Below are 25,624 nucleotides of genomic sequence, written 5' to 3'. Positions count from 1 at the left end.
ATGATTAGGTTTACATGACAATAAGCCTTCAGTAATATGGAAATTTAAGCACATTTGGCTGAAACTTTAAGTTTTTAACTTCAGTATTATATTTTTGGCAATTTTGCTGTATCATTAAAAACAGTTGCCTTTGACATTACTTAAAAATCACCAGTTTAGGGCTTCCCTGGTGGCTCAGTGGTTGAGAGTCTGCCTGCCGATGCAGGGGACACGGGTTCGTGCCCCGGTCCGGGAAGATCCCACATGCCGCGGAGCGGCTAGGCCCGTGACCATGTCCGCTGAGCCTGCGCGTCCGGAGCCTGTGCTCTGCAACAGGAGAGGAAATCTCCAGTTTAAATGGTTTGAAATCTCATTTGGTCAGGAATCTACATTACCCACTACATTTTACTTTTCTAGGCATTGTTTGTGTTCTAAAGTGAAATTCAGCATAAGCTATGTACTTCACCAAGGTTATTATTGCTTGGTGGTGTTAGTGAAAAATCTGTTACTCCACTGAAAAGACCTTACATTGAGGTCTATCCCTGTAATCACTTTTATTATAAAACTACTTCCGGTTCTAGGACGAATCACAAGAAGATGACTTTTAAGATTTTTTTCCTTCAGAGAGAATCATTAAAGTTTTTCCTCCTATGCTGTCAAAAAATATCCATTATTTAATATATCAACATTTATACATGTTTATATATATAAGTAATATGTAAGTCATAAATCACACATATTTTATATCTATGTGTGTATATATATAGATACATCAATATATGTATGTCTGCAGACACACAGATGCAGACACATATACGCACACATAATGACACAGTTGAGTATATTGTGAGTTAGCAGATAGCACCTGTTCAAACCAAAAATATTCAATAAAATGTTCAGGTAATAACTGCTTCCTCCAACCAAATCTTGTCAGACTCCTGTGGTTTTGTAATAGAAACCTACCCCACAGTTTGTGCTTCTTCCTTGCCAAACTACTGTCATATCTCCTAACTGTGCATAGTTCAGTCAAGAAGGGTTTTATTATGTTAATAATTGCATTGCCTGCAGGCTTTTTGATGTTGCATTCCCCCTGCAGAATAGAAACAGATTTCATAGAAATATCATTAAAGCTGTTAACTACAGGAGAAAAAAAATCAAAGAGGCAATCAAAGCATGCACTTTATTATCAATAAATGCAAATAGTTTCAGAAATGGTTTGCATTTGAAACACATTCAGTGAGGATATCATTGGAAATGGAAGCTGCTGCTTAAATAAGAGAGCTTTGTGGCCTAAATCCATTTGGATCACCACAGATAATTATTTAGATCCCTTGCTATCCATTTTTAAAAATGGACTTAAGAATCATTTTTGTATTAGCACATGAATAAGAAGGTAGACTCACCCTCAGAATTCTGACCTGAATTGAAGACATGTGAATTATAGGTCATTATTTGAATGACAACACATGTGATTTTTTTTTTTAATGCACAGTTACTTTAGTTCTTAAAAAAAAAAAAAAGTATTTGGTGGCTGTTAAATTAATGATTTAGGAACACTGTACTAAGCAATCATTTTGAAAAGACTTTAAATATTCAAACGTTCAACTAGGTATTCTCTGACACTAACATTTGTCTTCATTTCGGACTACCAGCTGCGAAACATCAGTATAATGGTGAAAAGATATCAGCCTTATTCAGTATTGTGATGACAGAGACATGTCTTGATCCTTCTAAAGTTTTTTCTGTGAAAACCTTATATTCACATTCTTATTTGGAAGACGTTATTTAAACTCCCATTTTTAGAAGCATATATTTGATAAATCATAATTTGGAATTTAGCGTGCTCAATACAAATATCAAATTACAGTACAGAGAAGTCAGGAAGGTAGACAAATAGATATTAGAATAGACACAGAGCAAGAGAAAGGAAAGGAAAATAAAATAGGGTATTAATTTGTATATGCTGTTTGATTTTTTGATCATCAGAAGCCCTAACATTTGGAAAATCTAAAATATTTGATGAATTAAACCAGATGAATTCAAATGCATTTGATTTACCCATGATTTGCAAAATGACATAGAACCATCTATTTCACAAATGTTTCAGCTTATGAAACAGTGTAGCGTTTTATTAAAAGTTGAAGATATCTATTTTAAAGTAAAATTATTGCCATATTTCCCATTATAAAGTAATTAATAAGCACTACAAATGATTTGATGATAGAGTCACTGATTTTCAGAGTCAAAAGAAATCAGAGATATTATCTAATCCACTGGGAGCTACCACTTAGGAAACTGTAGACCTTAATGATGGAAACTTTGTACCCTACAACTCAAATAATGTACATATTACATTTTTGAAAGTATGCAGACAATTTCAGGGGGTCCATGGACACCTTGGTCTTTGATGCCAATGACTGGTCTCTATCATGAGTAGGGACAAGAAATCATACCTTCTGACTCTTTTCTTAATTAATCAAGTAGCTCATTAAACTGTAATATTCTTCCCCCCACCCCACTTACCTACTCATACATATATAGAACACAGACATACATCCTGTCATCAGTATGATTATATGTGATAAATCATGCCTTATTAAAGATTCAGCCAACTTTATATGCCATCTTTAGGTTAATATGCAATAAGAACTCATTATAAAGTACCCTGTTACACTATAAACTTATATATAGTCAGAAATTCCTGTTCCTAGTACAAATAGTGACATGTAATACAGCTCATTTACTCTAGCATAGGTATTTAATTTGTTCTTAGGTACAGGTGTTATAATGAATTTCTACTGTAATGCAATATTGAAATTTAAAAAGGTAGTTGGTTAGGTTGACATTGATTGATGAGTTACTTGCATAGATTATGCATCTATTCTGAAATCTTTCCATTCTTTGAAGAAAGAGGTAACTGGAATAGAGATGGAGAGAAATTAGATGCAGTTTGCCACAAAATTATTGTCCAACTGTGGGGATCAGTGGGGATTATTAAAGACATCTTGGAAATGATGAGTGGTTAAACCCATTAAGGCTCTTGACTGACATGCTAAAATGTAATGAAGTGGAAGGCTGAAGCTGTTAACTGTATTGATTTCACATCTGATTCCTATTGTTGAACATCTTTGAGTCTTCCGTTTTCCTCTTTTTCTTTCTCTCTAATATGCATATAATGAATCACTTATTTAAAAGTGTGTAAGTTACGTATAAATATAGTTTATAGACATAGGTCTGAATAAATACACAAGTACATATATATATCAATATATGTATATGTACTTGTGTGTGTATATACAGATATACACACACACAAGCACATATGCATATTTCCATAATCAACATAAAACACAATATATTATCCACAGGCTGATGTTAGAGCTATAATTCAAAAGGAAAATATTAGGGAATTCAGGAATTTGAATTTATAGTACTGTTGTGCAGAAGAGTAAACATGTAATAACTTATGTTGTTACCTAACCAAACTTGCCTCTGTTCTCACCTGCACGGTAAAGCCAATCTGTTGACACTGGGTTATAGTGAAGGAAAGTACAGCATTTATTGCAGGGCACCAAGCAAGGAGAATGGGCAGCTCATGTTCAAAAGTCCCAAACTCCTCAATGGCTTGCAGGGAAGAGGTTTTAAAGACAAAGTGAGGGAGGGGGCCACAGGGTGTCTGATCAGCTCATGCAGAATTCTCGAATTGGTTGGCTTCAAGGTGAAGTTTTGCATCATCAAACTTCTTCTTTTCAACCGGTCCAGGGTCTGCATGCTTGCGGTCAGCAGTTTTCATGTGGTGGGGGTGTGCTTCCTGTAAAAACAACTTAGGAATGTGTGTCAGGCCTTCATCTGTATCTTTCAGGGAACTGGGAGTTGGGTGATTCTGCTCTGTGGCAGATTTCTAGTCTAAATTGTTACCAGTTTCCTGGCCCAACAGCTATTCTTTGTTTCTACGTCTTCACATTTCCTAATCATTAACTCTTTTTATTATTAATTAATTAATTTATTTATTTTATTTATTTTTGGCTGCTAATCATTAACTCTTGAGCCAGCCTTTTGAGACTCAAGGGAGGCTTGGGAGACTAAAGCAGAAGCCTTTTACTTCAAAGGACAAGGACACAGGGGCTTGTATATGGTTTCAATCCCCCTTTTCTTTGATAGTGCTCAGTCTTGAGGGGAACAGGTTTAGGAAAAGAAAGGGAGTAAAGTTTTGGATAGAGGAGTTAATCATAAACTTGGCAGAGGAACTCAGTTTTAGGGGAACTCAGTTTCAAAGTGAACAGAGTCTTGGCACTATCCAGGAATGCTGTGAAAAAGAATGTCCCACGTGCAGATGGTATTTTGGTCTGGATGATTAACTCTTTCTCTCTACCTCTCTATCTCTCTATCTATATACAGGCAGACCTCATTTTACTGTGCTTTGCTTTATTGCACTTTGCAGACACTACATTTTTTACAAATTGAAGATCTGTGGCAACCCTGTCTTGAACAAGTCTCTTGGCACCAGTTTTCCAATGGCATTTGCTCACTTCCCTGTCTCTATGTCACATTTTGGTAATTCTTGCAATATTTCAGAATTTTTCATGATTACTCTATTTGTCATGGTGATCTGTGATCAATAATCTTTGATGTTGCTCTTGTAAGTCTTTTGGAGTTCCACAAACTGCACCCATGTAAAGAAGGTGAACTTAACTGATAAATGTTGGATGTGTTCTGACTGCTCCACTGACAGGCCACTCCCCTCTCCCTCTCTCCTCAGGCCTCCTTATTCCTTCAGGCACAACAATAGTGAAATTAGGTCAATTAATAACCTTAGAATGACCTCTGAGTGTTCAAGTGAAAGGAAGAGTCAATCGATGTGGCAAACTGCATTGTTGTCTTATTTTAAGAAAATGCCACAGCTGCCCCAGGCTTCAGCACCACCACCCTGATCAGTCAGCCGCCACCAACATCAAGGCAAGACCCTCCCCCTGCAAAAAGATTATGGCTCACTGAGGTTTCAGATGATAGTTAACATTTTTTAGCAATGAAGTATTTTTAAATTATGTACATGTTTTTTAGACATAAGGCACACTTAACAGAATACAGTACAGTGTAAACATGACTTTTTATAGGCACTGGGAAACAAAAAATGTTGGTTTCCTTTATTGTGATAATTGCTTTATTGGGGTGGTCTGGAACCTAATATACAGTATCTCCAAGGTATGCCCACATGTCTGTACAGTTGTCCCTCAGTATCTTCATTGGCATTGATTTCAGGGCTCCCCCATTGATACCAAAATCTGAAGATGCTTAAGTATCCTACATAAAATGAGGTAGTATTTGTATTTGCATATAACCTACACATATCCTCCAGTATATTTAATCTTGATTAATTATTAATATCTCTAGATTACTTATAACACCTAATACAATCTAAATGCTATGTGAATAGTTGTAGGTAAAATGTAAATGCTATGTAAATAGTTGCCACAGTACAGCAAATTCAAGTTTTGGTTTTTGGAACATTCTGGAATTTTTTGGGTTTTTTTGTATTTTTGAATTGAACTGAGGTTGGTTGAATCCAGACATGCAGAACCTGCAGGTATGTATATCTATACATATACTGTATATACCTATATCTATCTCTCTCTGTATATATCTGTGTGTGTGTGTGTATATATATATATATATATATATATATATATGACTGTATATCTATATCTGTATTTATGTATATAAATATATATGTATATATGAAATGGAAATAAAAATAAACAAATGGGACCTAATAAAACTTAAAAGCTTTTGCACAGCAAAGGAAACCATAAACAAGATGAAAAGACAATCCTCAGAATGGGAGAAAATATTTGCAAATGAAGCAACTGACAAAGGATTAATCTCCAAAATATAAAAGCAGCTCATGCAGCTCAATATCAAAAAAACAAATAACCCAATCCAAAAACGGGCAGAAGACCTAAATAGACATTTCTCCAAAGAAGATATACAGATTGCCAACAAACACATGAAAGGATGCTCAACATCACTAACCATTAGAGAAATGCAAATCAAAAATACAGTGCAATATCATCTCACACCTGTCAGGATGGCCATCATGAAAAAATCTAGAAAAAATAAATGCTGGAGAGGGTGTGGAGAAAAGGGAACCCTCATATACTGTTGGTGGGAATGTAAATTGATACAGCCACTATGGAGAACAGTATGGAGGGTCCTTAAAAAACTAAAAATAGAATTACCATATGACCCAGCGATCCCACTACTGGGCATATACCCAGAGAAAACCATAATTCAAAAAGAGACATGAATCCCAATGTTCATTGCAGCATTATTTACAATAGCCAGCTCATGGAAGAAACCTAAATGCCCATCGACAGATGAATGGATAAAGAAGATGTGGTATATATATACAATGGAATATTACTCAGCAATAAAAAGGAATGAAATTGGGTCATTTGTAGAGACATGGATTGATCTACAGACCGTCATACAGAGTGAAGTAAGTCAGAAAGAGAGAAACAAATATCGTATATTAACACATATATATGGAACCTAGAAAAATGGTACAGATGAACAGGTTTGCAGCATAGAAATTAAGACACAGATGTAGAGAACAAGTGAATGGACACCAAGGGGGGAAAGTGGTGGGGGGTGGGGTGGTGGTTTGATGAATTGGGAGATTGGGATTGACATGTAATACACTGATGTGTATAAAATAGATAACTATTAAGAACCTGCTGTATAAAAAAAATAAAAATAAAAATAAAAAAATAAAAATGAATGCTCATATATCACTTAACTGACGTTTCTCTGTAAAATTTATTAAATTATTCAGTTTCTAAAGAGTCTTTGGTTTATGTGGAAGAATAATTCATTTTTACTTAGGTTTAGACAGTTCACAATTCTAATCAATACTTTATATATAATAAAAAAATAAAAAGGTAGTTGGTTAGGCTGGCATTGATTGATGAGTTGCTTACATTTGAATAGATTAGATTATATTGGATTGGATTAGATTAGATTAATTTCATGCAATTCATGATAACATAGGATTATAGTATTTTTATCTTCATATATGAGGATATTAAAGAAACTCTACCGATTCAATCAGATCATGAAATAAATTATATTTTAAAACATAAAGTAGGAAACTATCTTATTCTAAAATACAATCCTTTTTCAGAAAAAGACAATTGGAAACTTTACACTAACAAGTCAAATGTAATCTACGAAAACACATACTGTTGTCTGTGAATGCTTAAGCTAAATGCTCTGAATGTTCCTTTTTACTTCCGGTATCTATTATCTCTGTTTGAAATTGTTCTGGATTCCCAAGTACACTTTTTTTCCCTGATGGTGTCCAGTGACCATTAGGAAGGGAGAATAATTCAGCTGGTGAACAGATGATTGGGATTGACACTACCAGTATGTCCTGAATCCAAATTATGGTACTTACTGCCTGATGTTGTCCCACTGCTAACTACGCCACATGTACATTTAAAGAAATTATACTGTGGGCAAAGTGTACACAGACTCTCATGCATACAAGAAACACGGACATATACAGCAACTTTAGTTGTCATCAGGTGTGTTAGGAAAATACAATGTTCTGATCACTCATAGTGACAATGCTGAATCAACAAAACCAAACGAGTTAGACTATGTATTTTAGGCTTGTGATTTACCATAACATTTGGTAACTGCATATAAAGCCCTTCACTTGACACACATTTATTGATTACTTTCTCTATACCTAGCCTTGTGCATATCTCTGGAGAAGACAGCTGTTCTTACTGTTTGGGAAACTCAGTGAAGGGTTTGGACCATTCTCCTAACAGCCAGGACACGCAGCAGCCGTGGCTGGAATCATCAGGGGAGGAGTATGGTCTAATGTTTGTTATTGTTGGGGTGTTGCCTTGAGCTGCAGCATCCCTGTAGTTTCTTCTCCACAATGCCTGATGGAAGTGATTGATCCCCACGCACTCAAAAAGTCACAGACAGGCTTTGCATCCTCCCACCTCCCCCTGCCCGCCATGTGCCCCTACCATGCTAAGTGGCCCTTTCAGCTTGTCCTTCCAGATTCTCAGGTGGCTCACTCTGGGTGCATGGGTCATTTCTAGATTCTCTCCCAGCCACACCCGGAGCCTCAGGAAACTCTGAGTGACATGGGCACTCTTCACACCCCTGCCTCCTTAGCAAAGTTGCCACTGACTCTGCATGTGGTGGTTCAGGTGAAGTGCAAACTCATTTTCTTCTTTGTTCCTCAAATATTGAAAACATTTTAAATTGTTTCACATCACCCCATTGTGCTCCAGTAGAACAGATAAGCAGAAACTCCCCAAGCATTGCCTCCCCTTCCTTTCTCCCAGACATGTCCTGGAAACCTTTCTTGAATGTGTTACATGTCACAGTGGGAATGATGGCTTTGGAGTTTGGCCATTTTAAAATCTGAATCTTTTCTCTCAGAATAAGCCCTGTTCTTAGTAAGCAATGCCCCTTTACTTTATCCATGGGAGAGCTAGAAAGGACACATTCAATCACATTCAGTTAATACTTTACACATGAATGGACTGCACAAATATGCTCTATGTGAACTTTCAAAATCCTGGTTACCTCACATTCAACATATATCTTAAGCGGTTCACTCAATCTCGCTGCTGTTTCTGCTCCTTTCTCTATCTCCCTTCCATAGAAGAACAGTAGATTCTGAATCAGAAATGTCCCTTCTTGAAATGTTTGCATTGTCTTTGTGAGTATATAAGTAATCAAAGAAGTATGCAAGTCATCAGTGTTTTTCCTAATGTTATTTAAAATATTATACTTTGAAAATCTCGTTGAAGAGTTATCAGCAGGCAAATTTTGAGTTTGCTTTTTTTCCCCATGGAAGAAAATGTCTGCTTCATTGTAATACAATTCTAACTGCATCACTATAAACTTTGACACAGGCAAGACTTGCTACTGTTCAACAATGTCTACTAAAGTCTCCTTTGTATGTGAAATAAGGGATTTTCCATAGAAAAATTACTGCTTCATGGAAGAGTACTGACGTGGGGATACTCTCATGAAATGTCTATCAAAATACAAGTGTTTGGGACTCAGAGTTCTCCCTTTGGAAGAAAGGACATGTAAAAGAAGACTGAGGAAGGCAAGAATGACCCCATCCATGGACTGGAATGGGAGGAATCTCTATAGAGTCATGAAAAATAGCATATGGATCTGTGTATTTGAGTATATGTATCCACCTAAACGTTTTTCTGTGTACCTGTGTATACACATTCATGTGTTTCTTGTTCACCCGAAGAACCTAGAGGCATTGATAAAAAGCATACTCCCAATGTAGTATCTCCACACAGATTGTTTATTAGTTGTAAGCAATGGAGCAGAGGGCTGGGGTCTGGGGGGATGCAGGGGACCACTTAACTCTACAGTGGAGAAATCTGATAGTACCTTGACCTGCTATTCAAAATTAACATGAATGATGGGACAGAGATCTTATGCCTCTGGATGTGATGCCTTGAGAAGGACTGACATCGCTTGCATTTTGTTTCAGCCTGGAATGTATAACCTAAATTCAGTATGAAGAAACAAAGACAAACCCAAAATGAAGAACATTCTATTAATTAAAATAGAACCCAGCAATCCCACTCCTGGACATATACCCAGAGAAAACCATAATTCAAAAAGATACATGCACCCCAATGTTCATTGCAGCACTATTTACAATAGCCAGGACATGGAAGCAACCTAAATGTCCACCAGCAGAGGAATGGATAGAGAAGATGTGGTACATATATACAATGGAATATTACTCAGCAATAAAAAAGAAAATAATGCCATTTGCAGCTACATGGATGGACCTAGAGATTGTCATACTGAGTGAAATAAGTCAGACACAGAAAGACAAATATCACATGATATCACTTATATGTGGAATCTAAAAATAAAGGGTACAAGTGAATTTATTTACAAAACAGAAGTAGAGTCACGGATGTAGAAAACAAACTTATAGTTACCAGGGTATTGGGGAGAAGGGGGGATAAATTGGGAGATTGGGACTGACATATACACACTACTATACATAAAATAGTTGACTAATAAGAACCCACTGTATAGCACAGGGAACTCTACTCAGTACTCTGTTATGGCATATATGGGAAAAGAATCTTAAAAAATAAAGGAGTGGATATATGTATATGTATAACTGATTCACTTTGCTGAACACCTGAAACTAACACAACATTGTAAATCAACTATACTCCAATAAAAATTAAAATATATATATATATATATATATATATATATATATATAAATGTCCTAAAAAATAAAGTCTTTTGAACTGTTTCAGTATAAAGCAGACTAAAGAGATATGGTAAAGAAATTCAAACTTAACCATAAACTGGATCCTCAATTAGAGATGAAAATGCTACATAAATGACACTATTGAGTCAGTTGATACAGATGACGATTAGTGATATTGTGTTACTATGAAATGCACTGAAGTTGACAACTATATTATTCGTGCACACGTTAATTCTTAGGAAATATGCATTAAAGAATTTAGGGGTAGAGAGCCCAATTGGTGCAACTAAATCTCAATAGGTAGATAGATAGATAATTGAGAGAGAGAATGATAAAGTTTATAGAACAAAGTGTTAATAATGGGTAAATCTTGATAAAGGGAACAAGGGTGTTCTATGTACTCTTCTCATTCTTAACGTTTTCTATAGGTATAAAATGTCTTCCAAATAAGTTTTTAAGAAATTATTAATAATCAATTGTTAAGGTGAAAAGAATGCAATTGTCAATAATAACGATTCTCCAGATTTGGGGACTGGTGGGAAAATATGTGAAGGTGACATTGATACCGACCAGGATTCTTGGCCTTCCCCAATCAAGCAAGACTTTATTGGGGCCCATGCTGCAGTAGGGAGGAGCAAAAACAAGTAACAGGTTCCCTTGCTCGCTCCCTGAGGAAGGGCGAACTGGTTCCTTCTATGGAGTGAGGGAAGGGGTGTGTCCAAGGATTCGGCCAGAGGGGTGTCTTAGGTGGTCTCCCCACCCATTTGGTGGTGTTGAGTGCAGGGGGCATGCGCAGTACCCTACTTTTGCTCCCAACACCCTGTCTTTGCTCCCAGCTCTTCAGAAGTGGCAGTTGGGAATTTTTTTGGTCTTTTTGTATATCCTTGTCCATAATTTGCCCCAACTGCACATGCACAGTTATTTTTAGTCCCTTATAGTTTCTTTGTATTCTGTTGCTTGGGGAGAGGTTTGTCCAGGTGCACTGCAGCAATGGGTCCCGGCCCAGGTCCCAGCCTGTCTCAACATAAAATATGTTTCTGACGTGAGTATTTTTTTTCCCAAAAAATGTGTGAGCGGTAATGCCTTAAGGAGCTGGGTTCCATGGAACAAATTCTGAAAATGATCCAGAGACACAGGTTCCATTCCGATCTAAGAAGTATATCATCAGATGTCATGTCATCTGAGTTTTCATATGCTATTTCGCTATGGAAGTTCAAACTCACAAGAGTTGAATTAGAGGCCAAAAATGTATATCTGTCTGTCCAAAGCTAGGTGGTATCTAAGGCTGGGGGAAGTACACAGCATGTTTAAGTTAAAGTTGTTGTTATGCTTGCAATGATGAGACTATTTATTTATTTCAGATTATAGTAACTAATGTGATTATTAAATTTACCATTTACAAACCATGTATTTAATTTCAGGTCCATAGGCACAAATAAAGAATTCTGCACATATTCAGAATTTGCAAATCTAAAATCAGGAGGATTTTCTTAACTCATTTCACACCCTAAACTGACTTGACCTTATGTTAGGCTATATATAGTCTTTAATAATCCTGTTTGGTGTGAATGTCATATATTTGCTGCAAATATATGGTTTAATAACAGGGTGCTACCACAGACCCCACTCGGGGTGTTACATAAAATACTGTGTATGCACCATGTTACATTTCTAAAACCTGAAAATTTTTGGATATAGAAACACATCTGGACATAACTGTTTTGGTTAAGTGATTGCAGATCTGTGTTTATCTAATTTCTTTGATGAACAAACTTCTTATCCTTGATTAAGTGAAGTAATAGTTATGAGAGAACATAGAATACTAGAAAGTAAAATTGAAGATTAAATCCTGAAATTAATTTAAAGGACCCAGATTTGGGCAAGATTTTAAAATGATGACTTAAATAAGGACAATGTGGTAAATTAACCGTAACTGTGCTGCCTATTTGAATTATAAGTAGGATCATGATGTACAAGTATTCTAATTGCATTTTCTCTTTTCCTTCTGCAGTTAGCAATACACAGGCAAAGGCCTACTTGCAAAGTGGAAAATTCTCCGTACTAAGAATTTAGATTAAGAATCCCACTCTTATTCAGCCATTACCCTAGTCACTTATATTCCTTGACCAGTTTCCTCAACCGTAAAATGAAATAAGTAATTTAGATTAATATAAGTCCTCTTCTGAATTTTAAAATGAAATGATTCTAAAATTTCATAACTTTCCATTTATATCCTATATTTTTATATTCTTATTCCATATGGTTCTAAAAATAGTACATGGTGCTATAATTTCCTTGAACTGTCAAAGATGAAATGCTGTTTGTTTTGAGAAAGAGGACCTTCTTGTACTAATCAATTTCTCTTGTAAACAGTGCAAGTTCCAGGGCCAGTAGAAAATCTGCAAGCCGTATCTACCTCACCTACCTCAGTTCTTATTACCTGGGAACCCCCTGCCTATGCAAATGGTCCAGTACAAGGTTACAGATTGTTCTGCACTGAAGTGTCCACGGGGAAGGAACAGGTAGGCAAGAGAATGGGCCCCACTCCTATCGCCTATCGGAGAAATTGCAGGAGATCTGCAGGCTCTTGATATAAACCAGTATCCAGCACATTAATTGGATAGCTGATCAGTTTTAAAGTAACTGTTATTGAAAATGTTAAGCAATTTAATTGAATTTGGGTGGTAAGAGAGGCAAATGGGCAATGAGATGAAGTTAATACAAAGAATGCAGATTTTTTGTTTGAGTATATTGTGGTCTGGGCCAGTGTAACCACATTTGAACGAGCCCATGTGGTTCCAGAAAAGAATTTGCATTTTCAGTCCTTATCCTAAGGGATGATCAATCTTATTTTCAGCAACTTCCGTCAAATTGCTTTTTTCATTCTTTTTTCATTCATATGTTTGATGTTATTTCTGTCTTCTCCCCACCATGGGACCGTCACCTATCACTTCTCGTTGCTTTCAGAATTACTTTACTCCTGAAGACTACCTTCTATTTTGCTTGTAATCTATGGTTAGCACAGACATTGGAAAATAAACAAATTAGATTTTCATGTAAAGTAAGAGTAAACGGGTCTTAGGGGAGACACATGAAACTCAACTATTCTATTTTGTGACATATATATGACTACTGAGATGTTTACTTCCAGATTCTCAAGTTCATGTGGGAAAAGATACATAGACAAGTGGGTAGTTAAATAGGAAAGACCAGAAATGACCTTGGGATATTGAAGTTCTTATGATGTGTTGTGAAATTTGCCCATTATAGTGTGGTCTTCATGCTTCCACATACACTGCATGATAGATATTTTTCATTAAAATAAAATGTTTGCATTAGTTCTATTCAGAACAGTTCCAAGTTCCAAGTTATAGCATAAGAATTATTGAGATCCTCCTAAGTAATCATTCATTCCATTTTTTTTTTTTTTTGTTTACTGCTCCCATGCTATTTAGCTCTTATTTTCACCTTTCTATTCTACCCTTTTCCTACACATTTTAGTTCTTCAATAATGCATTTTACCAATTCATTTAAATAAATTAAAAAATAGTGTCACCCAAGATAGAGTGTGAGGATCATTGGGAAGAGCTGTATAATGGATCTTCTGGAGTGAACTGGCTCTGATTTGCTCAGTGACCTTCACCTCCATTACCTCATTTCTACATCTGTGAACTGCTGAAAACAATTCCAACTTAACCTCACGGCATTTTGAGAGATAATAATTGTAGCAAAGTATCCATAACAATTGTAGCAAAGTATCTGTCAGTTTCCAGAATCTCAGGTGTATTTCAGCACAAGAAGGAAGAATTCTATTGTTTCTTGGTAAACTATTCCATTTTGGGTACAGCAGCAACTCTGCCTTCCTGTGGATTTACAAGCTGCCTTCTGCCTGTCAGGGTTTTGGTGTGGGTGTTAATAGTGCACACCACTCAATGTATTGGGTGGTGTTAAACAAATTGGAACTTAATGACTCTAAAGACAGCATGGTGCTGTTTTAACTAGGGTCTACAGAGTGGTTTGGTCTTCAGTGGGGGAGTGTGTGTCACAATTTAGGTTTTATAACAAATCATAGTAAGGCTAAAGTGTAGTTTTGTGAGTAAGAGTCTAGCATCCAATTCGCTGATGGCACAGAATGGCTGCCATTTCAGCTTTTACATGTCTCCTGCATGACAGTTTTGGTGTTTTATGTCTCCAGAATATAGAGGTTGATGGACTATCTTATAAGCTGGAAGGCCTGAAAAAATTCACGGAATATAGTCTTCGATTCCTAGCTTACAATCGCTACGGACCAGGAGTATCTACTGATGACATAACTGTGGTTACGCTTTCTGACGGTAAGTTATAGACAGTGAAATTTGACTCACATAGTTGTTATAATAATGAAATAATATTGGATATATGTCATAGATTCCATGTTCAAGGCTTCCTAACTAAAACTTCATGGAGTATACTAGCATACATTAGAAATTTGGCTAATTCACTCAAACTATCTATTACAGTCAAATTTAAACTTTGAAAAGGTATACACTCTGAATCAGGATATCCTAATTAGTCATCTTCAAAGTGTGACTGCTGCCCGAGAGCTCAGAGTCATTTCTTTGTGTGTGTTTCCCTTTATTCCTATAAATACAAACACATTTGTACATGTGTGTGGGCTAATTTACATCAGCATCTTTCTTTTGTTTCTCCTTCTAAACAGTGCTAGATGATTAAAGGCGTAAATGATGGACAGTCCTCCTACATATACGTATTGAAAGTATTAAAACTGAATATGAAAATTTATATTTTAGTTTTACCTTGCCTAACAAATGAAAGATGAGACATATTTTTTAATGCCATAAAAAAGAGAAAGAAATCTTAATGAAGTAGAAGAATTTGACAAAGCAGTAGCAGAGGAAACTAGGGATCTAAAAATGGATGATAATGAAAGGTTGGAAGTTTAATGAAAAGTGAAAATAAAGCACAGCAGAGCATATGATGTGGGGCCAGTGACAATGCAGGCAGGTGCAGAAATGCAGAGATGTGACCTCCATGAATACTAAAAAGGCATCAAGCTATTTCTTTTCAGCAACGGTTTCCATGTTGGTATGTGTAATTCTATAAATTATTGATCTTTCGAATTTCAAAAAAATGACTTTAGTTTGTGATTCCTTGACTGAGCCAACCTTGCTTCAATCTAGGAAAGCATCTGGGTGGATATTTCATACAATATCAGTGAAATGAAGAAGGGCATGCATGTTATTAAGGATAGTGTAAAGAAGACACAGGAGTAATGTTCATTTGCAATTTCAATGTAAAATAATACTTTATATCTGACACCACTTTGGTATAATTTTTAATGTAATTCTTAAGCCCATCCATCTGATTCTGTTATTGAAGACAGAACAGAATATTTATTGGCAGAATAAATTACTTCACAACTTATAATTATAAAAATAAAAGGAAAACAAATGAAAATGAATATTTTACATAATTTATGTAGATTTCATTCGCACACTGAACTGTAATGCTGTGGCCTTATTCTCTACTTTGGTTTTAAATGTCATAAGTGAGAAAGACAGATTATTACTCATTAATCCAAGAATTATTATCTAGAAGTATTGCAACATTTAGGATTTAGAAAATGCCTGTCCTTAAATAAAAGGATTTCATGACTCTAATCCAACAAGCATCACTCTGCAAGGGACCCCAGCTTCCCTCTATCAGATGCACTTGAGAGAGAACACATGAACTTCAGGGGCCCCTAGGGGTGGGTACTTCAACCTCGTCTGCTTTCATCTTTACAATAAACTCGTCTCTTGTACTTCAATCTGATGTCCTCTTCTCTCTACTGAAGCTATGCATGCTGAGGTCACATACAGATGAATTTAATTACAATTAACAGTCACCTGCTTCCCCGCTGTAAGTCACAAAGCCCTGTTCTCCTTGACTTTCTGGATGTTATACAAGGGAGATGTTGTGAAAATTAAATGTTTAATCCACATAAGCACCTAAAACATGGGCATGGCATATATTTAAATGTTTAATAAATGTTATCTCTGCCAATGTCTCTTTTTCTCATTATTCTAAGTGTTCCTTAATATGAGGGATGATGTTATATTCATCTCTGTATCCCTCCTAACTCAGTAAATATTTATTGAATTAATCAGACAGTTCAGCCACACCTGTACAAATGTTTGTAAGTATAGACTCATCTTTAGGACTTCCTCTTTGTGTGACTAACTTAACATATGATCATGTGTAAATATATATGTGTTATAGAGAGCATCAGATTTCCTATAAGGCCAGAGAAATTCTTACCATAAAAAATTTATATTGGGACTATAGAAAAATTGAATAAAAGCAAAAATAAAATGCAAATAACTTTTTTCCTTAATTAATTATCCCCAAAGTATCCATGTTATGCTAAGATGCTTGTAAAGGTTTTATTCTGAGGCGCTGTCATCTCTAAGTTAGCTCTGTTTTAATTGTTTTTCTGGGAAGAAACACTTTTTTGTTCAGATTCCTCCACCTAGTATATCATTAGTTTACAGCGTTCCACTTCTTCAAACCGTTGGGATTATAGAGCATCAATCCAGACAGCCTAATATTTAGTGTAGACTGTAAGTAGTTTTGCCAGTTTGTTCTTAAGCACTGTCTCTGGAACTAGTTGACATGAATAGATTACTAACTGATTTTATGAATTAATCAACATTTATTGGTGCCCATGCCAACTTACCCTGTGTTCAAAAGCAGAGGGACCAAATTTTATAGGCAAGCTTAGCTATAGGAATGTGCTTCTTACTGTTATCGCTAATATTTATTGAGTACTTATTAGTGCAAGGCCCTGCTCCACACACTTCACAACACTGTATTTTTCCCTACTTTACAGATGTCAAAACTAAGGTAGAGGTCACAAAAGCTAGTAAGCAGCAGAGCCAGGTCATATAAGCAAGTAAAGAAGGGGGATTCAATGTGGAAATACATTGTTTCTCTTATTCTATAATAAATGTCTCATATTAGGTCCTTCAAGAAAAAAGCTCAGGGCTACATATAAATTCTTTCAATCCACAAATTATGTGTACAGGACAGCACACACTTGCTAAGGGGAGGAATTCAAGTGACTATATGTCCGATTCATTTACAAGTTTGAGAACTTAATCTACTCTACAGAATGCTTCATCACCATGTGCTTAAACCAGCATGCTCCACCACATTGAGAGGAGTTTCCAGACCAAATGCCTCTGATTGGCTTTAATGAACCTATTGTAATTGATAAATTACTTGACATTTCGAAGAGAAAAGCAATGAACTATGTCCTTCCCCTCTGCCTCATGAAACAATGAAGCGTTGTCAAATAAGACAAATAAAGAAAAGTCCCAATAGATAAATGTGGATTCCACTCACTTCCACCAAGCATCTAATCCTATCTATTGTATCTATTTATTTGTAAATAGTACAGAAATTGATAGTAAGAAGAAGAGAATAATAACTAAAAATACTGTAGAAAAACATTGTCCACTTTTTTTCCTGACTGTGTAAGGCAAGAATAGCCAGTGTGCCATCAGTGAAAAGTAAGAGAAATTTATATTGTAAAAAACTAGGCAAAATTCATTAACACCGTTGTTACAAGTCCACCTTTGGGACTTGATGGCTTTAAATTCCTAATATGGAAAATTATCAAATTGTGGTAGTTTATTATTGTTCTTATATATTCTTGGCTTTCTGAAATGAGGAGTTAAATGTCATTTATAAACGTTCATTAAAGTGAGATTTAAGGGTTACATATCGACTAGAACAGCACCTAGAACAAAATGTATGATAAATTTAAATACCTTCTCTTTCCTCCAATATTCTATGTTTTCATATTATTTAATTGGTCAAAAGTGTGTGTAATATGATTAGTAAAGTATAATATGATATAAATGTTAGAATATCATATGAAACCTAAACTAGAAATATTTTTCATCAGTAAGAAGTGATTTATTATCACCTAATATTAAGACATTATTCCCAATCTTCGCTTTTAAAGAATATATTTTTCAGAAGCTGTGCAATTACATGATTTAGAACATAGCATTTTTTTTTCAGTTTGTACCTGTTTTAATTTTTACTGCTTTACAGAGTGATTTGAATGTGGGTCATATTAAATTCTTCCTCATTGTGAGAACATCAGGTTTTTTTTTAGTTCTTCTGATCACACAAATTATTTTTATTTCCGGCCTATCTTTAATCTTTTCTTGGTACAGTCACTTTAGAAAACTTTGTATCTATTAAAACTTAACATATGTTTAACCCTCATAGGGGGTCCCCCACCACCAGTATTTCCACTCCTAGGTATAAATGAATGAAGGAAATGAGGGCAGTTGTCCAGCAGAAGACACAAACTAAAATTTTCATAGCGGCTTTATTCTCACAACTCCAAACTAGAAATTGATCCAAATGCCATTCATCAGTAGAACAGATAAATATAAATTAGAATAATTGTACATTGTAATACTATGGAGCAACAAAACAAAACAATAAACTATTGCTACATGCAACAATATGAATGGATCTCAAGAAGCAAGCGAAAGAAGCCAGCCTCTGGGAGAGAGAACACACAACTATGGTTTTGCTTTTAGTAAGCTCAAAATAAACTAATCTGTGGAGTTAGAGGTGATAATAAGTAGTGGTTACTATCAGAAAGATACTGACTAAGAAGGGACACAGTGAGCTTTCCAGGTTATTGAAAACGTTCTATATCTTGATCTAGGTGGTGTTTAAATGGGGATGTACACACACACACACACACACACACACACACACACCACTTTATCCAGTCATACATTCAAGGTTTATGCACTTTCCTATATGTTATACCTTAATTTAAAAAATAAAATTGCAAAATTATAAACTTTTTTTTTATTGTGACCAAATTTGTTGACCAAAACTCTAAATATGAAAAATATTTTATTGTAATCTTATAGTCTTTCTATTAATTGATTCATTCAATATATATTTGCTGAGTGTGCCCCATGTGCTTAACACACATCAATATTGGGGATGCAGCATCAAAAGGACAAAAATCCTGGTTCCTGTGAAGGTTATATTCTGTATTTGATAAGAAAACCATGGCAGAATTAAATGAAATTAAAAAATAAAGTCTATCTCCTGAATAATGAAATATTTTTTGAAAGAATGCTTGTTGACCTAATTCATGAAAAACAAGCTCTGATAAACATTTTACCACAAGTTACATTGCTAATAACCTTTATCAAGTACTAACAAAATAAGTGACTATAATTCCTATCATGTTTATCACTTATTCATCAAAGTCAAACAAAATGAGTGATTATAATTCCTATCATGTCCAGAAAGGTCCAGGAGCTAATATTTAAGTAAGTATCCATTTGTTCATTTAATTATTGAGTCAGTAAATATTAATTGAATGTCAGTTTGGAGGATTTAAAGATTAATCAGGCATATATCAGGCCCTCATAGTGATTACTTTTGAGAAGGCAAAATCGGAGTAGGAGATAAATAAATTCAGGGTAAATACAAGCACCCCAGGAAAACATAGATGATTGTCCAAGTTCAAATTAAAGAAGAGGAACATAACAAAAATGGCCCTTAAATTTTTGAAGATGCTGAAAGCCTTTCTCCTCTATTAAATTTGTCAATTTGTCATGAAAAAAGATAAGGAATACTCTGATTTATATATATTAAGCATTTACTGAATGCTACTTATATGACTGTTGTGGGACAGAATTATTTATTTATTTATTTATTTATTTATTTATTTATTTATATGATTCATCCAAGACATCTAGAATAGTACTTGAGATATTACAGTCATTCAGTGAATGGCTATCGTTGAATTACTAACTTGATAGAATAGTCACTTTTTGATATAGTAAATATCCATTAGAAGTATTATAAAGAAAGCTGTATATGTTCTTCCTCCTTCCATGAAGGATTGGAACAATCAAAATGCAAGTAAGAGAAGCAAAATACCTAGAAAACCCACGAAGAAAAATAAATTGCTCCTTTGTTAATAGAATTGGCTCACCAAATGCTCTCTGGTAACCTGCTTGCATCTATGACACAGAGATTTAATTACAAAGTGTGAGAAAAAGAAAAGGGATGTATTTCTTCTTTTCACTTTTTAAGGGATAATAAAGGTTGCATTTAAAAGGATTAAGCAATGAGAGTGACCGTTAGAGTGACATATTTCATCATAAAACCATGGAGGTCCTGAAATGCACAATATCTTAAGCCCTTAAACCACTCTAGGAAATCTCCCGTGTGTTTTTATTGGTTCCTCTGGGAAGGAAAGCTGTAATTAAATGGCAGTATTTAGTATCATGGCAGGTGCCTTTTGCCTAAGAGTTTTGGGGGCTCCCTAGATGGATAACTGGGCCACTAAGTGAGAAAAACAAATGCAGTCATTTTTCATCTCTCCAGGAAAATTTTGAAGTGCCTGGAATTACCTACCTGATTATCCTTATGAACAGTGAAAAAGACATGCTTTCTCTTTTCACAGAGGGTTGGAGTTTCTCTTTCGTGACTTTGGCAATAACGATCTCACCTTGTTTTATTTCTTCTAGTGCCAAGTGCCCCGCCTCAGAATGTCTCCCTGGAAATAGTTAATTCAAGGGTGAGTTGTGGAAATGTTTACTACTTCATTACCAATACCTGTGTAACTTTCAATCACCCATCCACTGCTTGGGGTGGATGGTGGCTTCCATGTAAGGAAATGTTCCAGAACAACACAGTGAGTGGCATTAATCCCACATCTTCCACCACACTTGAATGAATTAAATGAAGGAGTTGTTTGCTTCTAGTACACTTGATTTTATAAATGTTATCATGATTAAAGGCTATTCCATCAGGTAACAAAGTTGTCTATTTACCTATACTTATCAGTACAGTAAGTCCCCCACATAACGAACCTTCAAGTTGCAAACTTTCAAAGATGCGAACATGCCTCTGTGTGCCAGCTGTTGTACTGTACTACTGTACTTTTCAGGGTACTGTACTGTAAGATTAAAAATGTGTTCTTTATTTTTTGTGTTTGTTTTTTTATGTATTATTTGTGTGAAAAGTATTACAAACCTATTACAGTATAGTACTATGTAGCCGATTGTGTTCGTTGGGTACCTAGGCTAACTTTGTTGGACTTATGAACAAATTGGACTTTTGAATGCACTCTCAGAATGGAACTCATTTGTATGTGGGGGACTTACTGTATAGGACATTAATGTGCTAGATGGAACAATTGAATGTAGGAATGAAAAAAGTAATTACAAGAGGTGGGATAAAGAGAGACTTTGTTTCCTGGTAGATTTAATTTGAATTGAATATTTCATCCTTATTCGTCTTCTTCTCTTATAAATATAGACATGGAAGGCTGTTCTTGAGGGTCTGATAAGGTTATCTGTATGAAGCAGTATTAATCAGTGATTAATGTTTTACTGGCCTGAAAAGTTGATACAACTTTCAAAAGGGTTTAAATTAGGCTGGGTGTAGCTGAAGATAAGGAGTTAATGCCAGAATCAGTTTTCTAGAAATATCTCCTTTTTCAAGTGTGTCTCACTCAGCATTGGAAAGAAGCGAAAACCACACAGTAGAGGAAAGCAAAAGTAAGATTGGCCTGGCTTGCCTCTGTCATCATCTGGTTGTGTGTGCTTAGCGAAATAATTTCACTCTCCCTGGGTCTCAGTGAGGAGACTAGCCTAACCGGTCTCCAAGCTCTAGAAGATGACAGGAAAATCATATGTGTCTCAGAGGAAGTCATACTCTGATTTTTAATCCTAGCTTCCTCTTCTAGTAACTGTATACGATGTCAGAAAAGTTTCGAACCTCAGTAAACTTCAGTTTCTCTATATTCATACAGTGTGCATGTTAATCCCTCCCTTATTGATTTGTCATGAGGAAGTAGTAATATAGCATATGCAAAGGATCTAACTTAGCATCAGTAGCTATTATTACTTCACTCAATGTACAATTTCTTGCCATATTTTGCAAAAGTCTCTGACGAAGCCATATTTTGTGATTTTGATCAGATTTACCTCTGTCAAATGAGTTTACCTTTTGGAGCTAGTGAAATGTCTCTAAAATGGTTATCCTCTTATAATTTTAGGCACTAATTGGATAAGAATGAATGAAACAAATTTAAACTTAGAAGGGAGAAAAATAAATGAACTAAGGGAAGAAAAATGAGCTAAAGGAAAATAATGAGAAATAGACATCACCCTAAAAATGACATTATTATTTACAACATTAAATATTTTACAGATGTTTACAGCTATTCTAGTTAACAGATTGCCAAATCAAAGTCAAGTAGATTTTTATAATTATTGTAGGTTGCTAATGAATGAAACTGGGAGACCATATTGTAGTTTCTCTTGTTTTAATGACTCATTTTTATTAGAGTTTCACCCGATTTACATCTTTCCTTCAGGACAGAACATAGAAATTGATATAAGCTATTTTGTGTGTGTATGCTCGTATCCCATAAAAAGTCTACTTTAGCAAAGGATGAATGTTTTCTTCTGGAATGTGAATAAGGCATTATTGAATGACCCTGGTTGCTGACTGTCTTTGAATATGAATTTATTACCCTCCTGTAGGAGGGAATTCCTGGATTGCAAAATTGACTTTTTCGACTGATATATATATATATATATATATATATATATATACACATACACACACACATAAACACACACACACACACACATACACATAATCAAATATCACAGGCCTTGCTCTTCTAAAATCTGCAGTGTTTGCAGCAACCAAATATTAACACCCCTGCTTCTATCTTCCTGAAGTTATCCGTGTAATGTTGCACTACCAGAAAATTTAACTTGTTCTTTAGCTTTTCAGAATGAATACAGCAGGCCCAGGCACCAGAAAGCTTCTTGCTCTCCTCTCCCTCCCTCTGTTATCTTCTTTCCTAGCTTTTCAGGCATTATAAATTATTTTTCTTGGATTGTTACCAAGAGGAAAGGAACTGGATGATCAAAGCACTGTTTTATCATTCCCAATATGTTGATGCAGAGAAAAACAATAATATGGTATTTTTATATTTGTCTCTTGTTTGAAACAAAAGAAAAGCTCTCAAATATACTAATATTTGCCCCAGATGATTACCACTTTAAGGAAGAAATTTGTAAAGAAAGAAACATTGTAGTTGAATAGTGTTGTATTCTTTTAGACTAATAGAATTATGACTTTAATGTTATTCATTTACTTGGAATTTTTATTTAATATAGAAGGAACAGTCATATTTTAAGTTCTTATTCTATATCATATCTGTAATTATGGAATATAATTGACCATTTTATTGACAGTCAATGAGAAAATTTCTTGGTATTTGCACACAGATGGCTAGGATTTCTGTACATAGAACCGAGAAGTGAATACAAGGTATAAAATTATCATTTTTATTTATATATATATATATATATATATATATATATATATATTTTTTTTTTTTTTTCGGTACGTGGGCCTCTGAAAAAGGCCCTGGAAAAAAAAAAAAGGATTTTTTTTTTCAGTTAAGCTTTGACGGTTAAAGAAATAATTTATTTCTCTTTTTAATTAATTTTTTCTTGGAGTATAGTTGATTTACAATGTTGTGTTAGTTTCTGCTGTACAGCAAAGTGAATCAGTTATACATATACATACATATACAGGAAGGATTTTGACTGAGGTCTCTGTCTTCTGTCATTGGGCTAGTGATAATTCTCTTATCAACAGAAGTGACAGGGCTTCCCTGGTGGCGCAGTGGTTGAGAGTCCGCCTGCCGATGCAGGGGACACAGGTTCGTGCCCCGGTCCGAGAAGATCCCACATGCCGCGGAGCGGCTGGGCCCATGAGCCATGGCCGCTGAGCCTGCGCGTCCGGAGCCTGTGCTCCGCAACGGGAGAGGCCACAACAGTGAGAGGCCCACGTACCGCAAAAAAAAAAAAAAAAAAAAAAGTGACAGCCAAGCAGATAGCTGAGTGAGGCTTTTGCATTTGATTCCCACCTGGGATATTCACTTGGTAGCCACATTTTGGGAGCAAAATTTGGTAGACAATTTTGGTAGCAAAATTGTCAAAATAAGAAGAGGAGAAACTGGAAGAAGTAAAAACAAAGAGCCAGTTGAATTATGATGTTAATTTGCAGGTCTTCTGTTTTTTTTGCGGGGGCATGCCTTGTTTTTTTTTTATTCTGTAACTGGGGTTGTCTTCTCTTGGCTGTGCAGAGAGCACTTACATTAACACTGTTTCCTGCTGTGTGGCAACCTCACCTCTCTGAAACTGCACAGTTCGTGTAGGTGTTCTGGAACCACTTCTACTGTCACACCATGATTCTTATAAATGTTAATCTCCCTCTTTTGTGTTGTATAAAGGCCTTAGATAGCTCATGAAAAATATTTTTTTGTTTGTTTGTTTCTCTCTGAATCATCCTAAATCCTTCGTAAAATACACTTTGGCCACTGAGTTACTTGGAACTGGAGCTCTGAGTCCTCCGCTTACAAATGTGGTAGATTTCTCAAATTTAATGTAGAGAAGGAGGAGACATAGGAGAACTTAGATGATTGATTCCGTGTAAAGATAAATTAGAAACTGGCATTTACAATAATATTTGCACTCGCAAACTTCACACTGTTATTTGTATTCAGTCATAATATACAGAACATTTTTTTTAACATTATTATTGGAGTATAATTTCTTTACAGTGGTGTTAGTTTCTGCTTTATAACAAAGTGAATCCGTTATACATATATCCCCATATCTCTTCCCTCTTGCATCTCCCTCCCTCCCACCCTCCCTATCCCACCTCTCTAGCTGGTCACAAAGCACCAAGCTGATCTCCCTATGCTATGTGACTGCTTCCCACTAGCTATCTGTTTTACATTTGGTAGTGTATATATGTCCATGCCACTCTCTCACTTCATCCCAGCTTGCCCTTCCTCCTTCCAGTGTCCTCAAGTCCATTCTCTAGTAGGTCTGCATCTTTATTACCGTCTTACCTTAGGTTCTTCATGACCATTTTTTTTTTTTGAGATTCCATATATGTTAGCATACGGTATTGGTTTTTCTCTTTCTGACTTACTTCACTCTCTGTGACAGACTCTAGTCCATCCACCTCACTACGAATAACTCAGTTCTGTTTCTTTTTATGGCTGAGTAATATTCCATTGTATATATGTGCCACAACTTCTTTATCCATTCATCTGTCGACAGACACTTAGGTTGCTTCCATGTCCTGGCTATTGTAAATAGAGCTGCAATGCACATTGTGGTACATGACTCTTTTTGAATTATGGCTTTCTCAGGGTATATGCCCAGTAGTGGGATTGCTGGGTCGTATGATAGTTCTATTTTTAGT

General features: G+C 35.5%; 1 protein-coding gene across 1 annotated transcript in view; it reads left to right on the top strand.

Annotated features, from left to right (window-relative positions):
• The window catches only part of DCC (DCC netrin 1 receptor), a gene marked incomplete at both ends in the record, with an annotated part of 1,161,813 nt that overhangs the window by 821,090 nt on the left and 315,099 nt on the right, over positions 1 to 25,624 (top strand). Inside the window, 3 exons of the mRNA XM_082853095.1 lie at positions 12,650 to 12,798; positions 14,472 to 14,610; positions 20,845 to 20,894. Coding sequence (XP_082709221.1) covers positions 12,650 to 12,798; positions 14,472 to 14,610; positions 20,845 to 20,894 — 338 coding nt within the window. The remainder of the gene's footprint in view (positions 1 to 12,649; positions 12,799 to 14,471; positions 14,611 to 20,844; positions 20,895 to 25,624) is intronic.

The sequence above is a fragment of the Leucopleurus acutus genome (genome assembly GCF_964270905.1).
Source record: "Leucopleurus acutus genome assembly, chromosome: 13".
In the NCBI taxonomy this organism is placed as follows: domain Eukaryota; kingdom Metazoa; phylum Chordata; class Mammalia; order Artiodactyla; family Delphinidae; genus Leucopleurus; species Leucopleurus acutus.
This window is presented reverse-complemented; position numbering and strand designations above follow the sequence as displayed.